Below are 20,449 nucleotides of genomic sequence, written 5' to 3'. Positions count from 1 at the left end.
TATCTTTTTTACTACAAAATTATTTTTCTTCAAGGTATTACTGAAAAGATCACAGGGATCATATCCAAATGATGGTAACATGCTAGCTTCTTAAAAATTTCTTTTCTGAATTTTTTGGTTACTTTATCCTTTTTCGTAAACACAATTTTGGGAAAATATACATACTGTAAGACAACACTACTCCAAGATGTGTTCTAGAGTTTGTTTTGATATTTAAGTCCAGAGAAATTTTATGTTTCTTTTTAATCACAGGAAAAAAATTTAAAAGAAATAGACTAAAGCCGCTCAGCACAGCCAAATTATAAACAAACAAATAAAGCTTTCATTTAAAAAAAATGAAAGAAATCAACTAATAGGCACAATACTTCCTCTTTAGTAATTACCCACAACAATAAAAATCAATAAATACAAGAAACAAAAATGAAAATCTTTTGAGAGCCATAAAATATCAAATATGATGTCAATCTTTAAAAAATTTCTAATGAGCAAGACCTTGAACAACAAAGAAAAAGAACAAGTAAAAAAACTAGAGAGGATACCCACACTACAATCTGCAGGGACACATGAAGAGTAACGAAATTGTATCTAGGAGGAGCTCATACAAATTACTTTTAAAGAGAAAAAGTGATATCTACAAAAAAGGGTAACATTGTTTAGTGCTTCTAGTCTAGATAAAAACACTGATAACTAAAGGGAATAAGATACAATGTTTAGCCTATCATACTGGCAACAACAACTATTACATACATAGATACAGACACACACAGATACATGCACACAAAATCAGAGGCTGAAATGAAAAGGGCACTAGATGGGACTACAAATTGGTAAAATATTTCTGAAAAGCAATCTGACAATACCAAGATTTTTCTAAACAGTTGATCTCTATACTTTTTATTTCTAATCCTAGAAATCCATCTTAGGGAAATTTTCAGAAATGACAAAGATTTGTGGACATGGATAGATATTATAATCACATTTTCCATAAAAACAAAACATTAGAAATAAACTAAACTTCAAATAGTAAACATATAAAAAGATATCCAATGTTAGTTATTAGGGAAACAATTGTGGTGGTGGTCACACACACATTTGTCAAAACTTGTGGAACTATGTATTAAAATGGTAGATTTTACCATAGGTCAATTATATATTAGTTTTTCTTTTTAAATGTTAAGAAAAATCAATGAGCAGAAAAAGGATTGGGATGTTCTTCTGTCAAATAAAAAATACCTAGAGACAGAAATCCATCTTACTTTTACATTTATAGTATGCAGTATTACAATCATAGTACAAAAACTGGACTTCTCTCATACTAAAGGTTTTCATTAAAATATCTGTATTATACACTTTTTATAGATTTTGGTGGGGCTGTGAAGGTCAGTAGACACAGCACAGAAAGACTTCCAAAACGTTTTTTAAGGAGACAAAACAGAATAGGGTGAGAGCGCTGAATCTTTAAAATAATAAAAATAAATTTAACCAGCCTTCACATCATCTTTAGGACAAAACACATTATAAATTAATTAGTACTAAACAAATTATACCCTTAAAAAGTGTTTATCTTCCATTTGAGCTCCTTCAAAACTTAACTCAAACGTCACCCTCTGTGAGACCTTTCCTGACAACCCTATTTTTAAAAAACATCCCCTCAGCACTTCTTAAACCCTTCCCATGCTTTCTGTTTCTCCTTAACTGATATTACTATGTAACATACTACTATTTTACTTACATATCCTCTTTATTGTTTGTCTCCCCTACTAGAATAAGCCTACAAGAAAAAGGTTTTTAATTCAGTTTTATTGACTGTTGTATTACCAGAACATATTTCAGACACTAAGTAGACTCTCAAGGAGTTTACCACAAGCCATAGACTACATGGCCAAATCAAAAATCTTACCTTTGCTATATCATTGTGCTTATAGTTAACAATATGGTATTTTAGACTTAAATTTTGTTAAGAGCATAGATCTCATGTTATGTGTTTTTGCCACAGTAAAACAAACAAACAAACTTACCTTTGCTGGATGTATACAAGAGTGCTGACTGAAAGGAAACCAACTGAGTGTCAGTAAGACTCTCTTCCACTGACATTTGTACTGCATACCCAGCATCTGGGTTTACATTAGGTAAGGACAGTAAGTCTGTGGACCGAACAAAGAAGTTCCCATGGAAAGTATGAATGGAAAGACCTAGAAAAGAAAAATATATCAAAATGATTTATATGCACCTACATATAGATATTTACATTTTATCCTTGTCACTTATCAGAATAGCACAGAGTAAATTAAAAAGTTTAGATGTGATATTGTGGTTTATAAGAAATATACACTTGGTCTTCACCAGTTTCTGGCACAGAGCTCCTAAAACCCTTAGAATTCCCTAAGCGTTGAGAGTCATAAAGGTATCTTTTGCTATGTTAACAAAGTGGCTTTTGGAAAGCACTTAGGTAACCTAAAGATGGGGGCTGGTTGTCAGAAGATTCAACCATATGATAAGAGGGTTAGATCTTCCAGTTCAACCCCCCACCACTACCTCCAGGGAGGGGAGAGGCGCTAGAGGTTGAATCAATCACCAAATGTCAGTGATTTATCAGGCATGACTATGTAATAAAGCCTCCATAAAAACCCAAAAGGATGGGGTCCTTTAGAGACCTCTGGGACTGTGAATACGTGGAGATTTGGGGAGAGTGAAGCTCTCAAAGAGAGCAAGCAAGCTCCAGAAGCTCCATGCCCTTTCCCTTTCCCTATATCTTGCTCTATGCATCTTTTCTATTTTGCTATTCTTGAGTTATTTAAAATAAACCAGTAATCTAGTAACTAAAATGTTTCTCTGAGTTCTATAAGCCACTCTAGCCAATAATTTCAACCAAAGGAGGGATTCGTTGGAACATCCAATCTATTTGGTCAGAAGCACAGGTAACAAACTGGACTTGCAACTGGCTTCTGAAATGGGGTGGGGGGGGGAAGGATGGGAGACGGTCTTGTGAGACTGAACCCGTAACCTGTGGGATCTGATGTTAGCTCTATACAGACGATGTCAGAACTGAGTTAACTGCTTGGTAGTGTGGAGAAAAACAACCCACACATTGTAACTGGAAGCAGAATCATATTAAAGAATACACAGTAGTTAGTGAGAGTGGGGAAGGAATAAAAGATATCTTCTTAAATGAATTTAAATTTTCAAAAAACTTTTTTCGATAATAATTTGGCAATATCTACCAAAATTCTAAATGGGTACTTACTTCGACTCCAGTAATTCCATAACTAAGAATTTATCCTAGAATATCCTCATAAAATATCCTTGTAACAGTGTTTCTACTAACAAATCTCACAACTGGTATTTGCTCACACTGACAACTCAAAAAAAAAAGAATTTATTCTACAGATACAATTAGGTGCCAAATTTATATGTGCAAAAAAAATTAATCATAACAAAAAAAATCAGAAATATCTTCAATGACAACCAGTAGGAAAATAACTAAACTGTGATTTTTACATTCTACTGAATACTGGGTAGAAGTTAAAAAGCATGAGACAGATCTACATAAACTAATATTATTAGATCTTCAAGACTTGCTGGGCTTCCCTGGTGGCGCAGTGGTTGAGAGTCCACCTGCCGATGCAGGGGACACGGGTTCGTGCCCCGGTCCGGGAAGATCCCACATGTCACAGAGCGGCTGGGCCCGTGAGCCATGGCCGCTGAGCCTGTGCGTCCGGAACCTGTGCTCCGCAACGGGAGAGGCCACAATAGTGAGAGGCCCAAGACTTGCTGAAAACATGTACAATGTTATTTATGCTACTACACTGTACTATATATTTTCCATGGAGAGGTACATATGTATGTAAATGTATAGAAAAACTTAGCATTACCACAATGTGGTTATAGTGACTACATAAGGATGGAGTGAAAGTGAAATAACACACACACAAGCTTATACAAGAGGACTTTAGCTTTTATCAATAATGTTTTCATTTTTTACAAATAACAGGTATATATTTTGCTTGTGAAATAAAAACCAACTTTACAACAGTAATCAGGAAAGAAAGGAGGATGTAGTTCTGTACATACGAAAAGAAAGTATATACAGAAAAAGAAGCCAGACGTGATCCTCGCTGCTGTTTTTTTTTTTTTTTTTTTTTTTTTTTTTTTTTTTTTTTTTTTTGCAGTATGCAGGCCTCTCCCGTTGCGGAGCACAGGCTCCGGACGCAGAGGCTCAGTGGCCATGGCTCACGGACCCAGCCGCTCCACGGCATGTGAGATCCTCCTGGACCGGGGCACAAATCTGTGTCCCCTGCATCAGCAGGCGGACTCTCAACCACTGCGCCACCAGGGAAGCACCCTCGCTGCTTTTATTTGAAGGCGAAAATATATTCCCATTCTTATATATGCACGGGAAAACTTTTTCAAGGGCATATGAGGAACTCTGAGGTAGACTATACTGGCTTAAGTTTAATTTCTCATTTTATATCTTTTTGTACTGTACCTTTTTTTTTTGTAGCTTTACCAAGAGCATATTATTTCATGTAATATGAATTTAATGTAATTTATCATTAAAAGAGAGAGAAACCTAAACAAGTTAACCACAAAGATTTAGTAAATTAAGCACTCTAGAAAGAGGGCATAGGTTGGTTTCTATGTCCAAGCTCTTTATGCAAAGTTTGGTACATATAAAATAGCTTCTTCCTGCCAAGTAGAAAAAGTCTTAAAAGCACTTTTAGGATGTACATTCCCCTTAATTTAGAGCCAATATCTGCAGAAATAATCATTTCTGAGGTCCATCAATCTTGAATGAATGGGATACAACAAATGGGCCCTTTAAAACATAAATACTAAAAAACTATTAGAATTAAGAAGGAAGTTCAACAAGGTTGCTGGATACAAGATCAGTATACAAAGAATTAATTATATTTATAGGAGAAATAAATTTTAAAAATAGTTCTATTTAAAATATAATGGAAAAATATTTAGGAATAAATTTAACAAAAGAAATGTAAAACGTACATTCTGAAAACTGCAAAATATTGTTGAAAAAATTAAAGAAGAGACATACCATGTTTTTGGATGGGAAGACTTATTATTGTTAAGATGCTAATATTCCCCAAATTAACCTATTATATACAATTCCTATCCAATACCAGCTGGCTTCTTTGCAGAAATTGACAAGATGAAACTAAAATTCATACGGAAATGCAAGGGACCCAGAATATCAACCATCTTGGTAAGGAAGAGAAAAGTTGGGAGGACTCATACTTCCTAATTTCAAACTTATTACAAAGTCACAACAGTCAAGAAAGTTTGGTACTGGCATAAGACAGACATAGATTAAAAGAATAAAATTCAGAATCCAGAAACAAACCCTCACATTTATGATCAACTAATTTTCAACAAGGGGCCATGGACACCAAGACATTTCAACAGGAAGAGAAGTCTTTTTTTTTTTTTTTTTTTTTGGCGGTATGCGGGCCTCTCACCGCTGTGGCCTCTCCCGTTGCAGAGCACAGGCTCCGGACGCGCAGGCTCAGCAGCCATGGCTCACGGGCCCAGCAGCTCTGCGGCACGTGGGATCTTCCCAGACCGGGGCACGAACCCGTGTCCCCTGCATTGGCAGGCAGATTCTCAACCACTGTGCCACCAGGGAAGCCCGAGAGAATAGTCTTTTTAACAAAAGGTGCTGGGACAAATGTATATCCAGATGCAAAAGAATGAAGTCAAACACCTACCCCATCAAATACAAAAATTAACTAAAAATAAATCAAAGACTTAAATATAAGAATTATAACTATAGAAGTCTTAGAAGACAACATACGTATAAATGTTCATGACCTTGGATTAAGCAGTGGTTTAATGCTACATTAAGATACCAAAAACACAAACAGAAAAGGTTGATAAATGGGACACCACCAAAATTAAAAACAATTGTGCCTCAAAGGGTGCCATTAAGAAAGTGAAAAAGACAACCCACAAAATGGAGAAAGTATTTTGCAAATCATATATTTGATAGAGGCCTTGTATCTAAAAACATATAAAGAACACTTAAAACTCAATAATAAAAAGACAAACATACCAAGTTTTTAAATGGAAAAAGGATCTGAATAGACATTTCTCCAAAGAAGATAAATAACCAATAAGCACAAGAAAAGATGCTCAACCTCACTCATGAATAGGGAAATACAAATCAAAACCTCGACAAGATACCACATCACACCCACTAAGATGGCTAAAAAAAAAAAAAAACAGGACAATAACAAGTTTTGAAAAGGATGTGAAGAAATCAGTACTTTCACTGTTAGTGGGAATGTAAAATGGTGCAACTTCTAGAAAACAGTCCAGCTGTTCCTCAAAAGGCTAAACATAGTTACCTTATGACTCAAGTATATACCTTAGGTATAGACCTGAGAGAAATGAAAACAGGTCCAAAACCCTCTACACAAATGTTCATAGCAAGGGACATCCCTGGTCGTCCAGTGGTTAGGGCTCCACGCTTCCACTGCAGGGGGCGTGGGTTCGACCCCTGCTTGGGGAACTAAGATCCCACGTGCTACACAGCGTGGTCAAAATTAAAAAAAAAAAAAAAGTTCATATTCATAATACCCAAAAAGTGGAAACAATCCGAATATTCATCAACTGATGAAAGGATAAACAAAATGAGGTATCTATATAATGGAATACTATGAGAAATAAAAACAAATGAAGTATGTTTTAAGGGGGGGGTAGTGAAATACTGATATATGCTATAACATGGATGAACCTTGAAAACATTAAAGTGTAAGAAGCCAGTTACAGAGGACCTCATATTGTATGACTCCATTAATATGAAATACCCAGAACAGGCGAGTCCAGAGACAGAAAGTAGACCGGTAGTCGACTAGGTGGGGGAATGAAAAGTGACTCCTAATCAGTACAGGGTAGCTTTTGGGAATGATGAAAAGTGTTCTAAAATTGATCGTGGTAATACCGTGGTGAATATATTTAAAACCACTGAATTGTACATTTCAAATGGGTAAACTGTAAGATATGTAAATTTTATCTCAATAAAGCTTCTATTTAAAAAAAAGGAAACAGAATGCTACTGTGGAAACTGATCGGTTATGGGTGACACCAATATCTGTGTGCTGTTTGGATATGTGGCAACCTCTTAAGTGTTTATCTGATACTTCATTTGACACGTCATTTGATCAACGGATTTTAACATCTATCTAGTGGACAGGTTTGTGGATCCTTATCTTTTGATACCAATTTTTTGCTACATATTTCACATAATCTTTCCACTGTAAAAAATTATTGCTTCATACCCTTTTACAGGGCAGTAATATTTTAAAATCTGAATAAAAGAGTAGAAACAGGTTGATAATGTGGAGAAATGAAATATCAAGAATTATAATTTCCCACTTTCATAAGAAAATAGTTGTCACATTTAGCAACCACAAAACATTTATCCTGAAAAACATATTGAACATACGCATTCTGAAACTGTGAGACTATTTCCAAAGCAACAGTGTGGCAAGGTATTAGTAGCAGGTGCAGAATGAGAAGAACACAAACTAAAAGATACCTGACTTCTGGAGATGGACAGTGGTGATGGCTGCACAACAATGAGAATGTACTTAATGCCACTCAAATGTATACTTAAAAATGGTAAAATGGTAAAAAAAAATTTTAATTTTTAATTTTTTGGCTGCACTGTGCAGCAGGTGGGATCTTAGTTTCCCAACCAGGGATTGAACCTGAGCCCCTGAGTCGGAAGCATGGAGTTTTAACCACTGGACCACCAGGGAAGTCCTGTAAAATGGTAAATTTTATGTTACATCTGTTTTACCACAATTTAAAAAAATAGTTGTGGGCTTCCCTGGTGGCGCAGTGGTTGAGAATCTGCCTGCCAATGCAGGGGACATGGGTCCAAGCCCTGGTCTGGGAAGATCCCACATGCCGCAGAGCAACCAGGCCCGTGAGCCATAGCTACTGAGCCTGCGCATCTGGAGCTTGTGCTCCGCAACAAGAGAGGCTGCGACAGTGAGAGGTCCACGCACCGCGATGAAGAGTGGCCCCCGCTCGCCGCAACTAGAGAAAGCCCTAGCACAGAAACGAAGACCCAACACAGCCAAAAATTAATTAATTAATTTTAAAAAAATAGTTGTAAAAAAAAATATCTTCCACTACTACTGTTCAATAAGTGGAATAAAAATCCATCAGTAATATGTTTTATTTTCTTTGGAGATGAGATATTTTTTCACTGAGATACAATTCACATACAAAAAACCCCACACTTTTCAAGTGTACAATTCAGTGGTTTTTAGTATATTCAAAATAGTCCCTAGGGCTTCCCAGATGGCGCAGTGGTTAAGAATCCTCCAGCCAATGCAGGGGACACGGGTTCAAGCCCTGGTCCGGGAAGATCCCACATGCCGTGGAGCAACTAAGCCCATGTGCCACAACTACTGAGCCTGGGCTCTAGAGCCTGTGAGCCACAACTACTGAAGCCAGCGCACCTAGAGCCCGCACTCTGCAACAAGACAAGCCACCGCAATGAGAAGCCCGCTCGCTGCAACTAGAGAAAGCCTGCTTGCAGCAACGAAGACCCAACACAGCCAAAATAAATAAATAAATAAATAAATAAAATAATACATTAAAAAAAAGCAATTCCTATAAAAAAAATAGTCCTTAGTTTTTCAATATGTGTCTTCTCTATTCTTAATTGCATCGTCCATCAAAGTAAGTACAATACCTTAGAAGAACAAATCTTATGAGAAAAGACCAGGTGAAAATATGTGTATATTTATTCATATCAAAAGCAACATTTACGCCTTTGTAAGTGTAAAAAAAAAAAAGTGCCCCCACCTTTGGTGCACCGAATCCTCATGACTGCCTCAAAGCCAATCTTTCGAGTGAGGTATCTCTGTAGTTCCTTCTGTAATTTCTGCACTTGCACTGGGTTGTGCTGATGGTGGTAAGAGGGATAATAATAGACACTACCTGCTGAATACCGAGAAATACAACCTGGAAGAGAACACATACTTCTTTTAAATTCTGCCATTAACTACTATTACTACACCAGAGTAACTACAAGCATTTGAATCAATCTTTCCGTAGCCTCCTAAGATATTGGCAAAAAAGAATTATTTCATCCCTTTAAACAGTAATATAGAACTTTCTCTATTATAAATATTCAGAGTATAAGACTATAAGGTTTATTATAAACTAAACTAACTTCCCAAGGGAATAAGAATTCTTTCACTTTGTCCTCTCTTTAACATATCATAAAAATACCATTTTGACATTCACATGAGAAAAATAATCACTAGGAAGAACTTACCCAGAGAAGCCAAATCAGAATACTGTCCACTGAGAAGGAATAAGTCAACAGCTACCTGCTGACCAGAACAGTCCAAGGCTAATTTCTTATAGAAGTCAGTTGATGGTGTCAAGTGAATTTCCTATTCATAATTACACAGAGAAAAAATTTTAAATCATTAAATTGTCATAAAATTTATACACCTATCTATATATACCAAGGGTTAACAATTACCCTTGGGCATTCTACAAAATCCTTTTGTTCTGTGATATTTCCTCTTTTTTCAGTATGAAACATGTCCTGCTTAAGAATTTACTATTTTGTTTTACTTTTAAAAAGAAATACACCTATTATACTAATTTTGATAATCTATTAAATGCTTATGCTGGAAGCTTCTAAATTCATATGTAATACTTTTCATCTATCATAAGAGATGGGTACTATCGATACTTTCATTTTATAAATATAAGGAAAAAGAGGGGCAATGAAATTATGTAACTATTCAAGCTCACACACCTAAAAAGCAGTGAGACTTAGGCAGACTTATTCCAAGATTGACACCTTAATCATTACAGTATATGGCCACACTATCATAATCTTTTGAGAAATACACATCTCAAACTAAGTTTACACACACAAGGTGCTCAAAAGCAATCCATGGCAGTCAATATACCAAACCATGACTACTTTTTATTCATCATCCAGATTCTACTTTGTCCCTGGCAAGCATATTCTCTTAGTCTGCCTGACTTTCTCATCAAAGGCAGGTGGCATTGCTATGACCTGCTAAAGATCTATACATAAGGTAAGGGTGAATCAGATAGAAAATAATGTAATAAAATAGAAATGTCTACATAAAAGAGGAGAAATGCTTTATCCATTTCCTTATATTCTCTCCTTTTCACAACTGAAAAATAAATCTGAAATAAGCTCTGTACTCAAAGGGACAAAACATCAGCATTAATCTTATCATGCACTTGATGATTTTCTAACCTTAGCAGATGACCTTTGGTTGGGTTCCTCTCGTGGTTTCAGGGCTCCCACTCCAAGAGTTGGGAGTTGTGTTTGAAAAACAGACATTCGACCACCAGTTGGGGACACCAGCTTAAAGGCAGCCTGAAGAGCTGGACCCAAGGCACTCTGGGTCTCCAGGGTCTTGGTGAACATTTGCGGCAAAGTTTTCAATAAATCCTGGACGAGCTTGTGAAATAAAGCAAGAAAACTCAAGAGTGTTACAATAAAATTTTTTTCACATTAAGTCACTGACTCATACAATAGACAAGACATTGAGTCATGATGATGGTCAGAGAATCTACAGACAGTACAGTAAACAATGAAGTTGGTCAAATGACAAGAAAGCCATTTTAAGTCAACATTATAAATTGGCAAGCAAGACAAATCAAAATTGGGGCCTTACAGTTCTTGTACATGCAGTAGTCCAGCAAGACTATAAGTCCAAATGTATCCAAAAGAACCATCACAGTTTAGAGATTTTACATATTTAAATGCCATGAAATATGGCCTTCTCAATCACCTCTATACACTTTATTCTTTTCAGTTCCAAAGTGTGTTTAACTCTTCCCTACTGCAAAATCTAAGATAGCCAGTAAATTTGCCAACTAGTAGTATTACTACAAAAGAAAAACAAAACAAATAACAACTACCTATTCAGGTTAGGTTGTACAAATAAAGAGACTTAATGGGAAAAAAATACTTCACACTACGGCAAAGTCACCATTGCCAACAGCTGAGACCATAGACTTGCTAGTTAAAATGTTACCCCTACGGCATATATGCATGTACAGGGTAGACAACATCCCCCCTTCAGACACATTCTGTTCACCTCTCACTGTATTATGTCATGGCAATTTCCAGGCAGGTAATAAGAGTTTCTTCTGAACTGACCCCAATGACACTCTGTGAATCAGAAAAGCAAAGGGCACTGAAAGCAGCCTAAAGTGCTTCTATGTAGTGACCAGAAGCTTATCTCAGCAACCCTCCCAATTTCCCAAATGGCTGGCAAGGCAGGTTTCCTTTAGGTTTCTCTCATTTATGGAATAGGCTTATCTTCTACCCTACTACAAATGGATACATTAAACTTAAGAGCAATCAGTTCAAGGGCAAAATCAAAAGCTGTTCATCTGATGAATTTTAACTAACTGCAAATATAAAATACTATACATCTTAGAAATGCCACAGAGAGAAGCAAAATTCTACTTAAAGTTCGTTTTAAAAATATATTCCTTCAACATTTCAATTAAACATGTCAAATAGGAAAGTGTCCCTTACCTCTTTACTTTCATTTAAATTTACTAATAAGTTCTCTGGCATAGGTATAAAAACATCTGAAAGAACAAATAAATATTTCTCTTAATCAAAACTTAATTGTTAAAGATGTTCCAAATACATAACAGTGATATAATTAACCACCCCCATACTTAGAGAAGAGCCACCGTCTCCATTTGTACAGCAATGTCTACGTATGTTCAGAGTCACCAAAAGAGCATTGATTTAGGCTTTTACTGCAGCTTATCTATTACCATGTAAAAGGTAAATAGCCTCCCAAATAGAAAATACTGACCCACAAGCACTCAGTAAGGGTTTGTACAAGTACTCTGCTTCTTAGGTTAAAGACAATTTAGAATCCTGCTCTAGAATTCTTGCTTAGCCCCAGAAGCCAGCCAAAGAAACACTCTTGGCATTAAAAAAAAAAAGTTGACTAAGATGACACACAAGAATTCTGTGTCTTGACATGGAAGTAATACAGCCCACCAACAGCTCTGTCATTCATAAGGCACATACTTTCTCATAAAGAAGGCCCCCATTATACTTATGGGACTACGAGGTCAAGTGAATCAGGAGGTATGCTAAATGGCCACATCAGAAGAGCTTCTCAGGATTCAAATTTATTCTTTCTTAGGAATTAAATATCCTTTCTTAGAAGGAAGCAACTGGGAAGGAAATGTGGGTGGTGATGCAGGATTATGAGGGGTCTCACTTTCTACATTTCTGTACTATTTTTTATTAAAAAATTACAAAAATAAGGCTCATCATGTTCATGAAAAATAACACCAACAAATAATTTGAAACATTAAATATTTACTTTAACTATCATATAAAAATGTACTATTGTTTAGATTTCTTCCTTTTTCTTTAAAATTAAACAGATTTTAATAAAAGTTTTAAGATATAATTCACATACCATAAAATTTACCCTTGCAGAAGATACAATTCAGTGATTTTTTAATATATGCATAGTTGTACAACTAACACCACTAATTCCAGAACCTTTTCATCATCCCAAAAGGGAACCCCACACCAATTACCAGTCATTCCTCAATTCCCCGTCAACTCCCACAGCTCTAGGCAACCACTTTCTGTCTCTGGATTGGCCTATTCTCGACATTTCATATTAATGGAGTCACACTATGAGGTCCTTTGTGACTGGCTTCTTACACTTAGCTTCATGTGTTCAAGGTTCATCCATGTTGTAGCATTTATCAGTACTTTATTCTTTTTTATTGCTGAGTAATAAAACATTTCATTGTATGGATATTCTACATTTTGTTTATGTTGGGTTGTTTCCACTTCTTGGCTGAGTTGCTACCAACATTCATGTACACATTTTTGTGTGGACATGTGCTGTATTGTTTTATTTTTAATAAGTCATGTTTAGCAATTTTGAAAAATTGAAGTGTAGTTGCTTTATAGTATAGACATGTTTTTAATTTTCTTGAGCATATACCTATTAAGTAAAATTGCTGGTTATATGGTAACTCTATGTTTAACTTCCAGAGGAACTGACAAAATGATTTCCCTAATGGCAGCACCATTTTCCATTCCTACTACTAGTGAATGAGGGTTCCAATTTCTCCACATCCTTGCAAATACTTGTTACTGTCCTTTAAAAAAATTTTTGCTATGTGACATCCAGCAAGGGATATTCCATTTATCAGCTCATGTATAAAACTGAGAAGCTGGACCATATCAGTAAATTCACAACTTGGCCCATCATCAGAATCACCTGTTCAGTGATTTTATTTTATGCCAAATAAGTAGCTGGGTAAATAGATAAGGGAAATGAATGACTGACGTGGCTGCTCTGTTGTGAGACCTGGAACAACCAAGACAGAAGGGGGCTCTATTCAACTATTTAATTTTAAAGTTGTACAGTCAATTCTCCTAATTCATAGATTTTATACTTGCAAACTTTCCTACTTATTAAAATGTATTTGTAACCCCAAAACCAATACTCATGGAACTTTCCCAGCTATTCAGATATGCTAAGAACAAAAAATTTTGGTTTTGAGAATTTTTTTTAACTGGTGTGATGTGGCATTTCATTGTGGTTTTCATTTGCATTTCCCTGATAACTCATGATATGGAGCATCTTTTCAAGGGATTATGAGCCATTGCATATACAGAATATTGAATATGGTGTATTGAATAGACATGTCTATTCAAATCCTTTGCCCACTTTTTAATTAGGTTGTCTTTTTAATAAGTTGTAGAAGTCTTTTACATAATCTAGATATATATTTTGATCAGATACATAACTTGCAAATATTTTCTCTCATTCTCTCATTCTTCACTTTCATGATGGCATCTTTTGAAACACAAAAGGTTTTAATCATTTTTAATTTTTAAAAATTTTTATTTTTTTTAGTTTATTGAAATATAGTTGATTTACAATGTTGTGCTAATTTCTGCTGTACAGCAAAGTGGTTCAGTTATACATATACATTTTCTTTTCCATTATGGTTTATCACAGGATATTGAATATAGTTCCCTGTGCTCTACTGCAGGACCATGATGTTTATCCAAAAGTTTTTAATTGTTAGGAAGCCCAACGTATCTGTTTTTTCTTTTGGTATTTGTGCTTTTGGTGTTATATCTAAGAAATCACTGCCTAATTCAAGGTCACAAAGACTTACTTCTATGTTTTCTTTTAACACTTTTATAGTTTTAGTCTCATACTCAGATCTATGATCCATTTGGAGTTAATTTTTTAAACTGTGGTAAAATACACATAATATACAAAATGTATCACCTTAATCATTTTTAAGTGTACAATTCAGTAGTATTAAGTACATTCACAATGTTGTGTAACCATCATCACTATGTATTTTTAGAACATTTTCATCATCCTAAACAGCACCCATTAAATAATTTCTCACTTCCCACAAGCTCCTGGTAATCTATAATCTACTTTCTAACCTATATCTCTATGAATTCACCCATTCCCGGTACCTCATATAAGCGGAATCATATTATCTTTGTCCTTTTGCATCCGGTTTATTTCACTTAGTATTGATATAATGTTTTCAAGGTTCATTCATGTTGTAGCATGCATCAGAATTTCATTCTTAGGGATGAAAAATATTCCATTATATGTATATACCACATTATTTAACGAATCATCTCTTGATGGATACTTAGGTTGTTTTCAACTTTTGGCTACTGTGAATAATGTTGCTATGAACATTGGTGTATGAGTATCTGTTGGAGTTTCTGCTTTCAATTCTTTTAGGTATATACTGGGAAGCAGAATTGGTAGATCATAATGGTAATTCTATGTCTAACTTTTTGAGGAACTGCCAAATTGTTTTCCATAATACTGCACCATGCTACAGTCCCACCAGCAATATACAACAGTTCCAATGTTTCCACATCCTTGCCAGCCCTTGTTATTTTCCATTTTTAAAAAAATAATAACCATTCTAATGGATGTGAAGTGGTATCTCATTGTGATTTTGATTTGCATTTCTTTAGTGACTAATAATGTTGAGCATTTTTTCACGTGTTTATTGGCCATTTGTACATCTTTGGAGAATTGTCTATTTGAGCCCTTCGTCCATTTTTGAATTGTGTTTTCTTGTTGTTGTTGCTGAGTTGAGAAGCTCTTTATATTAATCCTTCATTATATGTGTGATTTGCATATGCATATATTTTCTCCCATTTTGTGACTTTTTACTCTCTTGACAGTTTTCTTTCATGTACAAAAGTATGTTCAGAGTGATAACATCCAACTTATTTATTTTTTCTTTTGTTGCTTCTGCTTTTAGTGTCATATCCAAGAAATCACTGCCAAACCCAATGTCATTAAGATTTTCCCCTATGTTTCCTTCTAAGAGTTTTACAGTTTTAGTTCTTAAGTTTAGGTCTTTGATCCACTGAGTTAATTTTTTTTATATGGTTTATGGTAATGGTCTAACTTCATTCTTTTGCATGTCTGGTTTTCCCAGAACCATTTGTTGAAAAGACTGCCTTTTCCCCATTGAATGGTCTTGGCGTCCTTATCAAAAATCAACTGAACATATTTGTGAGGGCTTATTTCTGGGCTCTCTATTCTGTTCAATTAATCTAGGTCTATCCTTAAATACTTCTTGAATGAGCTTTAACATTAACTTGTTTTTTGTTGACTTGTTCAGAACTCACTTTACCTCCATAATTCTATTTCCTCTTCTATAAAATGAGAGATTTGACTGAGGGACTCTTTTTTATTTTATTTCTTTTGCGGTACGTGGGCCTCTCACTGTTGTGGCCTCTCCCGTTGCGCAGCACAGGCTCCAGACGCACAGGCTCAACGGCCATGGCTCACGGGCCCAGCCGCTCCATGGCATGTGGGATCTTCCCGGACCGGGGCATGAACCCGTATCCCCTGTTTCGGCAGGCGGACTCTCAACCACTGCGCCACCAGGGAAGCCCTGAGGGACTCTTATAATTCCAAAAACCTTATGATTTTATACTCAAGGTTTTCCTCAGTATAGTAGAATCATACCATATGCTGCTAGTTTGTTGAACAGTCACGAAATATTTCTAAAACTAAAAACTCCTCAGGCAGTTCAATAATTTTAAGTATATAATATATATACCTTCAATATCTGAAACTATTAGCATCTGAGGTTGAGATAGACCTTCTTGAACGCTGTAGAAGTGGATTGTACTATCAAATGTTATGAAGCCAATTTTTGTCCTAGTGTTGCCCGGAAGCCTAAAAACAAATTCAGAAGAGTATTTTATAGTTTTCCCATATACATATATACCTAAAATATCTGCAAAGAGTTAAATACAAATATCTACTTCTATGTTATGAAAACTGCCCCAACATAAATGTTTTTAACCCGTGCAATGTTTAATCACCATGAAAACATACACTAATCAAAACAAAACACTATATATAAGTCAAACAATCACCAAAACCCAGCAATAATACAGCCATCCAAAACTCATTATACCTATATAAAGTTATATCAATCACTGAGGAAATGATATATAAAAAATACTGGAAAGTATTTACAGAAGTTTGTAGATGATTTTAATTTATAAAAAATACTTCAAAAAAATTACCAAACACCAACTCTAAAATGTAATATAAATTTATGAACTGCATCTTTAAAAAAAAATTGCCCAAACCTCTTTTTATATTGTTTAATGCATTCATTTAAGAAGATCAACAGAAAGATCTGTTTTTGAAGAACTTAAATATGTAGACCATAGTTTCATAAGGGGAAAGACAAACTAGTTTTCATTTTTGTTGTTCATGCTTGGGTGAGTCAGTGAACTCTCTCATCAACAGACAATCCCCATACATAACCTACAACATTAAAAATACAAATGCTGATAAGAACAAGAATGCCTTTCGCCAAGGTGAGGGAGTTAGTCCACTTCTGATGAGATTTGGTCCTACACATTCTTCCTTACACACAAGAGCACAATAGGATTTCATTACACTGAAAGGTCACATTAGCTTTTACGTGTTACACTAAGAATCTAAGAACCACTTAAAGTACAGTTATTTTAAGAGGCTTAAGAGATATGACCAGCAAATGCAATGTGTAGATACTGTTTAGATTCTTATTTCAACAAACCCACAGTAAAAAGACATTCTGGAGACAACCAGGAACAAAAATTGAACTGGGTATTATATCACATTATGGAATTATTGCTAATTTTGTTTGATGTGATTCTCATATTTTAGTTAGGGTTACAAATAATTCCAAGTATTTCTAGGTAAATGATATACTGACTGAGATTTGTATTAAAACACTCTAGGGAAAAAAGGGGGAAGGGCAGGGTTAGATGAGGCAAGAACAGCTGAATGCTAAAAATATTGAAGTTGAAGGATGGGTACCTGGAACTTCATTACATTCTTTCTATTTACTACATATTTGAAATTTTTCCATAATAAAAAGTTAAAATAAATTAATGTTTCTCAGAGAAAGTGAGGCCTAAAGTTATCTACTGATTTAAGTGGACTTTTAGAACACAAAAACATAACTTTTTTTTTTTTTGCGGTACGCGGGCCTCTCACTGCTGTGGCCTCCCCCGCTGCGGAGCACAGGCTCCAGACGCGCAGGCCCAGCGGCCATGGCCCACGGGCCCAGCCACTCCGCGGCACGCGGGATCCTCCCAGACCGGGGCACGAACCCGTGCCCCCCGCATCGGCAGGCGGACCCTCAACCACTGCGCCACCAGGGAAGCCCTACATAACTTTTAAAATATAGTGTGAAACTACTTATTCATTTTACAAACACCATTAGTTTATAATTTAACCTGAATTAAGATACTTACAAATCCAGATTGTCTAACAAACTCTGGCAAACTGAATTCAAGTATCCAGTTTCAACTGCATTGTGAGACACATCAAATACAAAAAGGTACACTGGAGGCTGAGGTGGTCGTAACTGAAGGAGAAAAAGGATCTCATTAAATACAATTAATAGAATTAAATTTAAACTTACCATTCGTTGTGTCTATATAGCAAAAGAATAAAATAAGCATTATTTACAGGTTAAGTGGAGACCACAATAAATAATAATACATTAAGAAAATAATATAGAAAGAAGTTTTCTTCAGATGCATACTTAGAAAAAGGACAATGAGGATATGATTATCATAGGTCAGAAGAGTATTTTTTTCTAGGACAGGAAGAGGAAGAAATGTGATCAGAAAGGTATTTATGAGCATCGGTAATGTTCAATTTCTTGACCTGTGTGGTGCAGCAGTGGTGCTATGATTATTTGGTAACCTATATATTTATGTTTTATAGGCTTTTCCATATGTACATTATATTTCACAATTTAGGGAAATGTACAGCTCTGAAAATGACAAATCACGTTAGCCTGAGCTGGTTATTTAACCAACACACTTCAGCCAAGTTCCAGAAAAATGTACAAGTATATTTTAAACTTCCAAGTTCAAAGCTTTGTTTTCAATTCAGTAAAAAGCTGGGGCGGGGTGGGGAGGCAGGTACAAAATGGGAGATTGGGATTGACTAATATACACTACTGTGCATAAAATAGATAACTAATGAGCACCTACTGTTTAGCACAGGGAACCCTACTCAGTGATCTGTGGTGACCTAAATGGGAAGGAAATCTAAAAAAGAGGGGATATACGTATACGTATAACTGATTCACTTTGCTGTACAGCAGAAACTAACACAACATTGTAAAGCAACTATATTCCAATAAAAATTAATTAAAAATAAAAAGCTTGTCATGAAAGACAAGGAAAAACTAAGGAACTGCCACAGATGGGAGCAGACTAAAGGAACAGAAACTAAATGCAATGTGGATTGAATCCTGGGACAGAGAAAGGATGTTAAGTGGAAAAACTAGTGAAATCCAAGTAAAGTCCGTAGTTTCATTCATAGTGTTGTACTAGTGTTAATTTAAGCTTGATGATTGTCCTAGAGCTACATAAAATGTTTACATTAGGGGTAGCTGGGTGGACTCTTTGTGCTATTTTTGCCATCCTTATATAAGTCTAAAATTGTCTCAAAATAAAAAGTATTTTAAGTTTTCAATAAAAATAATAAAATAAAATAAAAAGCACCAAATAACCACAATCAGAACTCCATGTGTAGTATACTAACTTTTATATTATTTTGCACATATCACTTGCAAAATCCATAGAATCTGTTGCCCAAGAGGTAAGTCAGGAAGGAAGAAAACCTCTTGCTATAGGCAAATTTCCAAATTTAAAGGAAGCCATTTTTATAAAACCTGGGAGTTAAAGAAACCCAGGAAGGCCAATTCAAAAACACAAATGCTTCTGATTTTTTGGTTTTAATTCAACAGAGGGACAGCTACACTACAGAAAGCGATCAGCAGCCATTTAAGTGTCACAAAAATGTTTTCTACACTGAAATTTCTATGTGATGAAAAGAGACTGAATCTTCATAATATCTATACTAAAATGGCCCCAATTGACCAGATAGAGACTATCCCACAAAAATATACTAAAATAAAATATTAAAAGTTGGTATTAAATCTTATCTTCATATTCCCTTTCCTTAGAGGCAATTATTGCATGCGGAAAGGGAAATCAAATCAAAAATCCTAAATTTTTATGAGACTTCTAGCACCTGCTAAAGAAGATCTGGAAAGTCATCTAAATTTGTTTCACATACGTAAAACAGGATTAACAGCTTAAGAGTTATTTGTGATAATCAAAAATATATAAGTGCTTTATAAAATGCATAGTGCTAGTTAAACATTAGGCATAATTATTATCTTTTCAAATGCAAGACCTCAGATATTCACACAAGTGTATAAAAGTAGTTGCAAAGATGATGTGCATCACATCATTATTTGTAACAGAAAAAACTGGAAGTGACCTAAAAGTAAGTATGATCCCAATAATATATTGCAAATTTCTGGATGGATGCCCAAGAAACATAAGTGGAACTTTACACTTTTACTTTTCAAACTTACCCTTATATAGAAATTAACTACTTTTATAATGAATAAGGATAACTTTTATAAATTAAAAATATAAAATTTTGGTTAAAGGACTTTATATTTTATTTAAAACCAGGTATAATGAAATATTTGTGCTATATAAAAAATGAAAGTTTACCATGTATTCTGAAGGAGCCATAAACTCAATAGTAGCATTTTGAACTTCAGGTCTTCTATGAGGTTCTCCATAGACTCTGGTCAAAGGGTTGTACATGAATTCTTCAGGAACTACGTGAGTTAACAATATATAATATTAAAACTGAAAGGATTAAGTTTAATATAGCTTGCATTTGGCTGTTTTTTTAAATTTAGGAATTTATAAATAATTCAATATAGACTAAATATTAAGGGTTAAATACACTTTGTTTTTGAGTCCCATTCAATTCCCCTCCACAATGACACTAAGTAT

General features: G+C 35.1%; 1 protein-coding gene across 1 annotated transcript in view; it reads right to left on the bottom strand.

Moving 5' to 3' along the window:
- The window catches only part of SEC24A (SEC24 homolog A, COPII component), a 59,545-nt gene that overhangs the window by 11,210 nt on the left and 27,886 nt on the right, over positions 1-20,449 (bottom strand). The window contains 8 exon segments of the mRNA XM_007461366.1: positions 2,019-2,192; positions 8,839-8,997; positions 9,314-9,434; positions 10,286-10,492; positions 11,582-11,637; positions 16,168-16,286; positions 17,867-17,979; positions 20,159-20,268. Coding sequence (XP_007461428.1) covers positions 2,019-2,192; positions 8,839-8,997; positions 9,314-9,434; positions 10,286-10,492; positions 11,582-11,637; positions 16,168-16,286; positions 17,867-17,979; positions 20,159-20,268 — 1,059 coding nt within the window.

Source organism: Lipotes vexillifer, unplaced genomic scaffold (genome assembly GCF_000442215.2).
Source record: "Lipotes vexillifer unplaced genomic scaffold, Lipotes_vexillifer_v1.1 scaffold217, whole genome shotgun sequence".
NCBI classification, from domain to species: Eukaryota; Metazoa; Chordata; class Mammalia; order Artiodactyla; family Lipotidae; genus Lipotes; species Lipotes vexillifer.
Note: the sequence above shows the minus strand (reverse complement) of the source record. Positions and strands in the feature narration are given on the sequence as shown.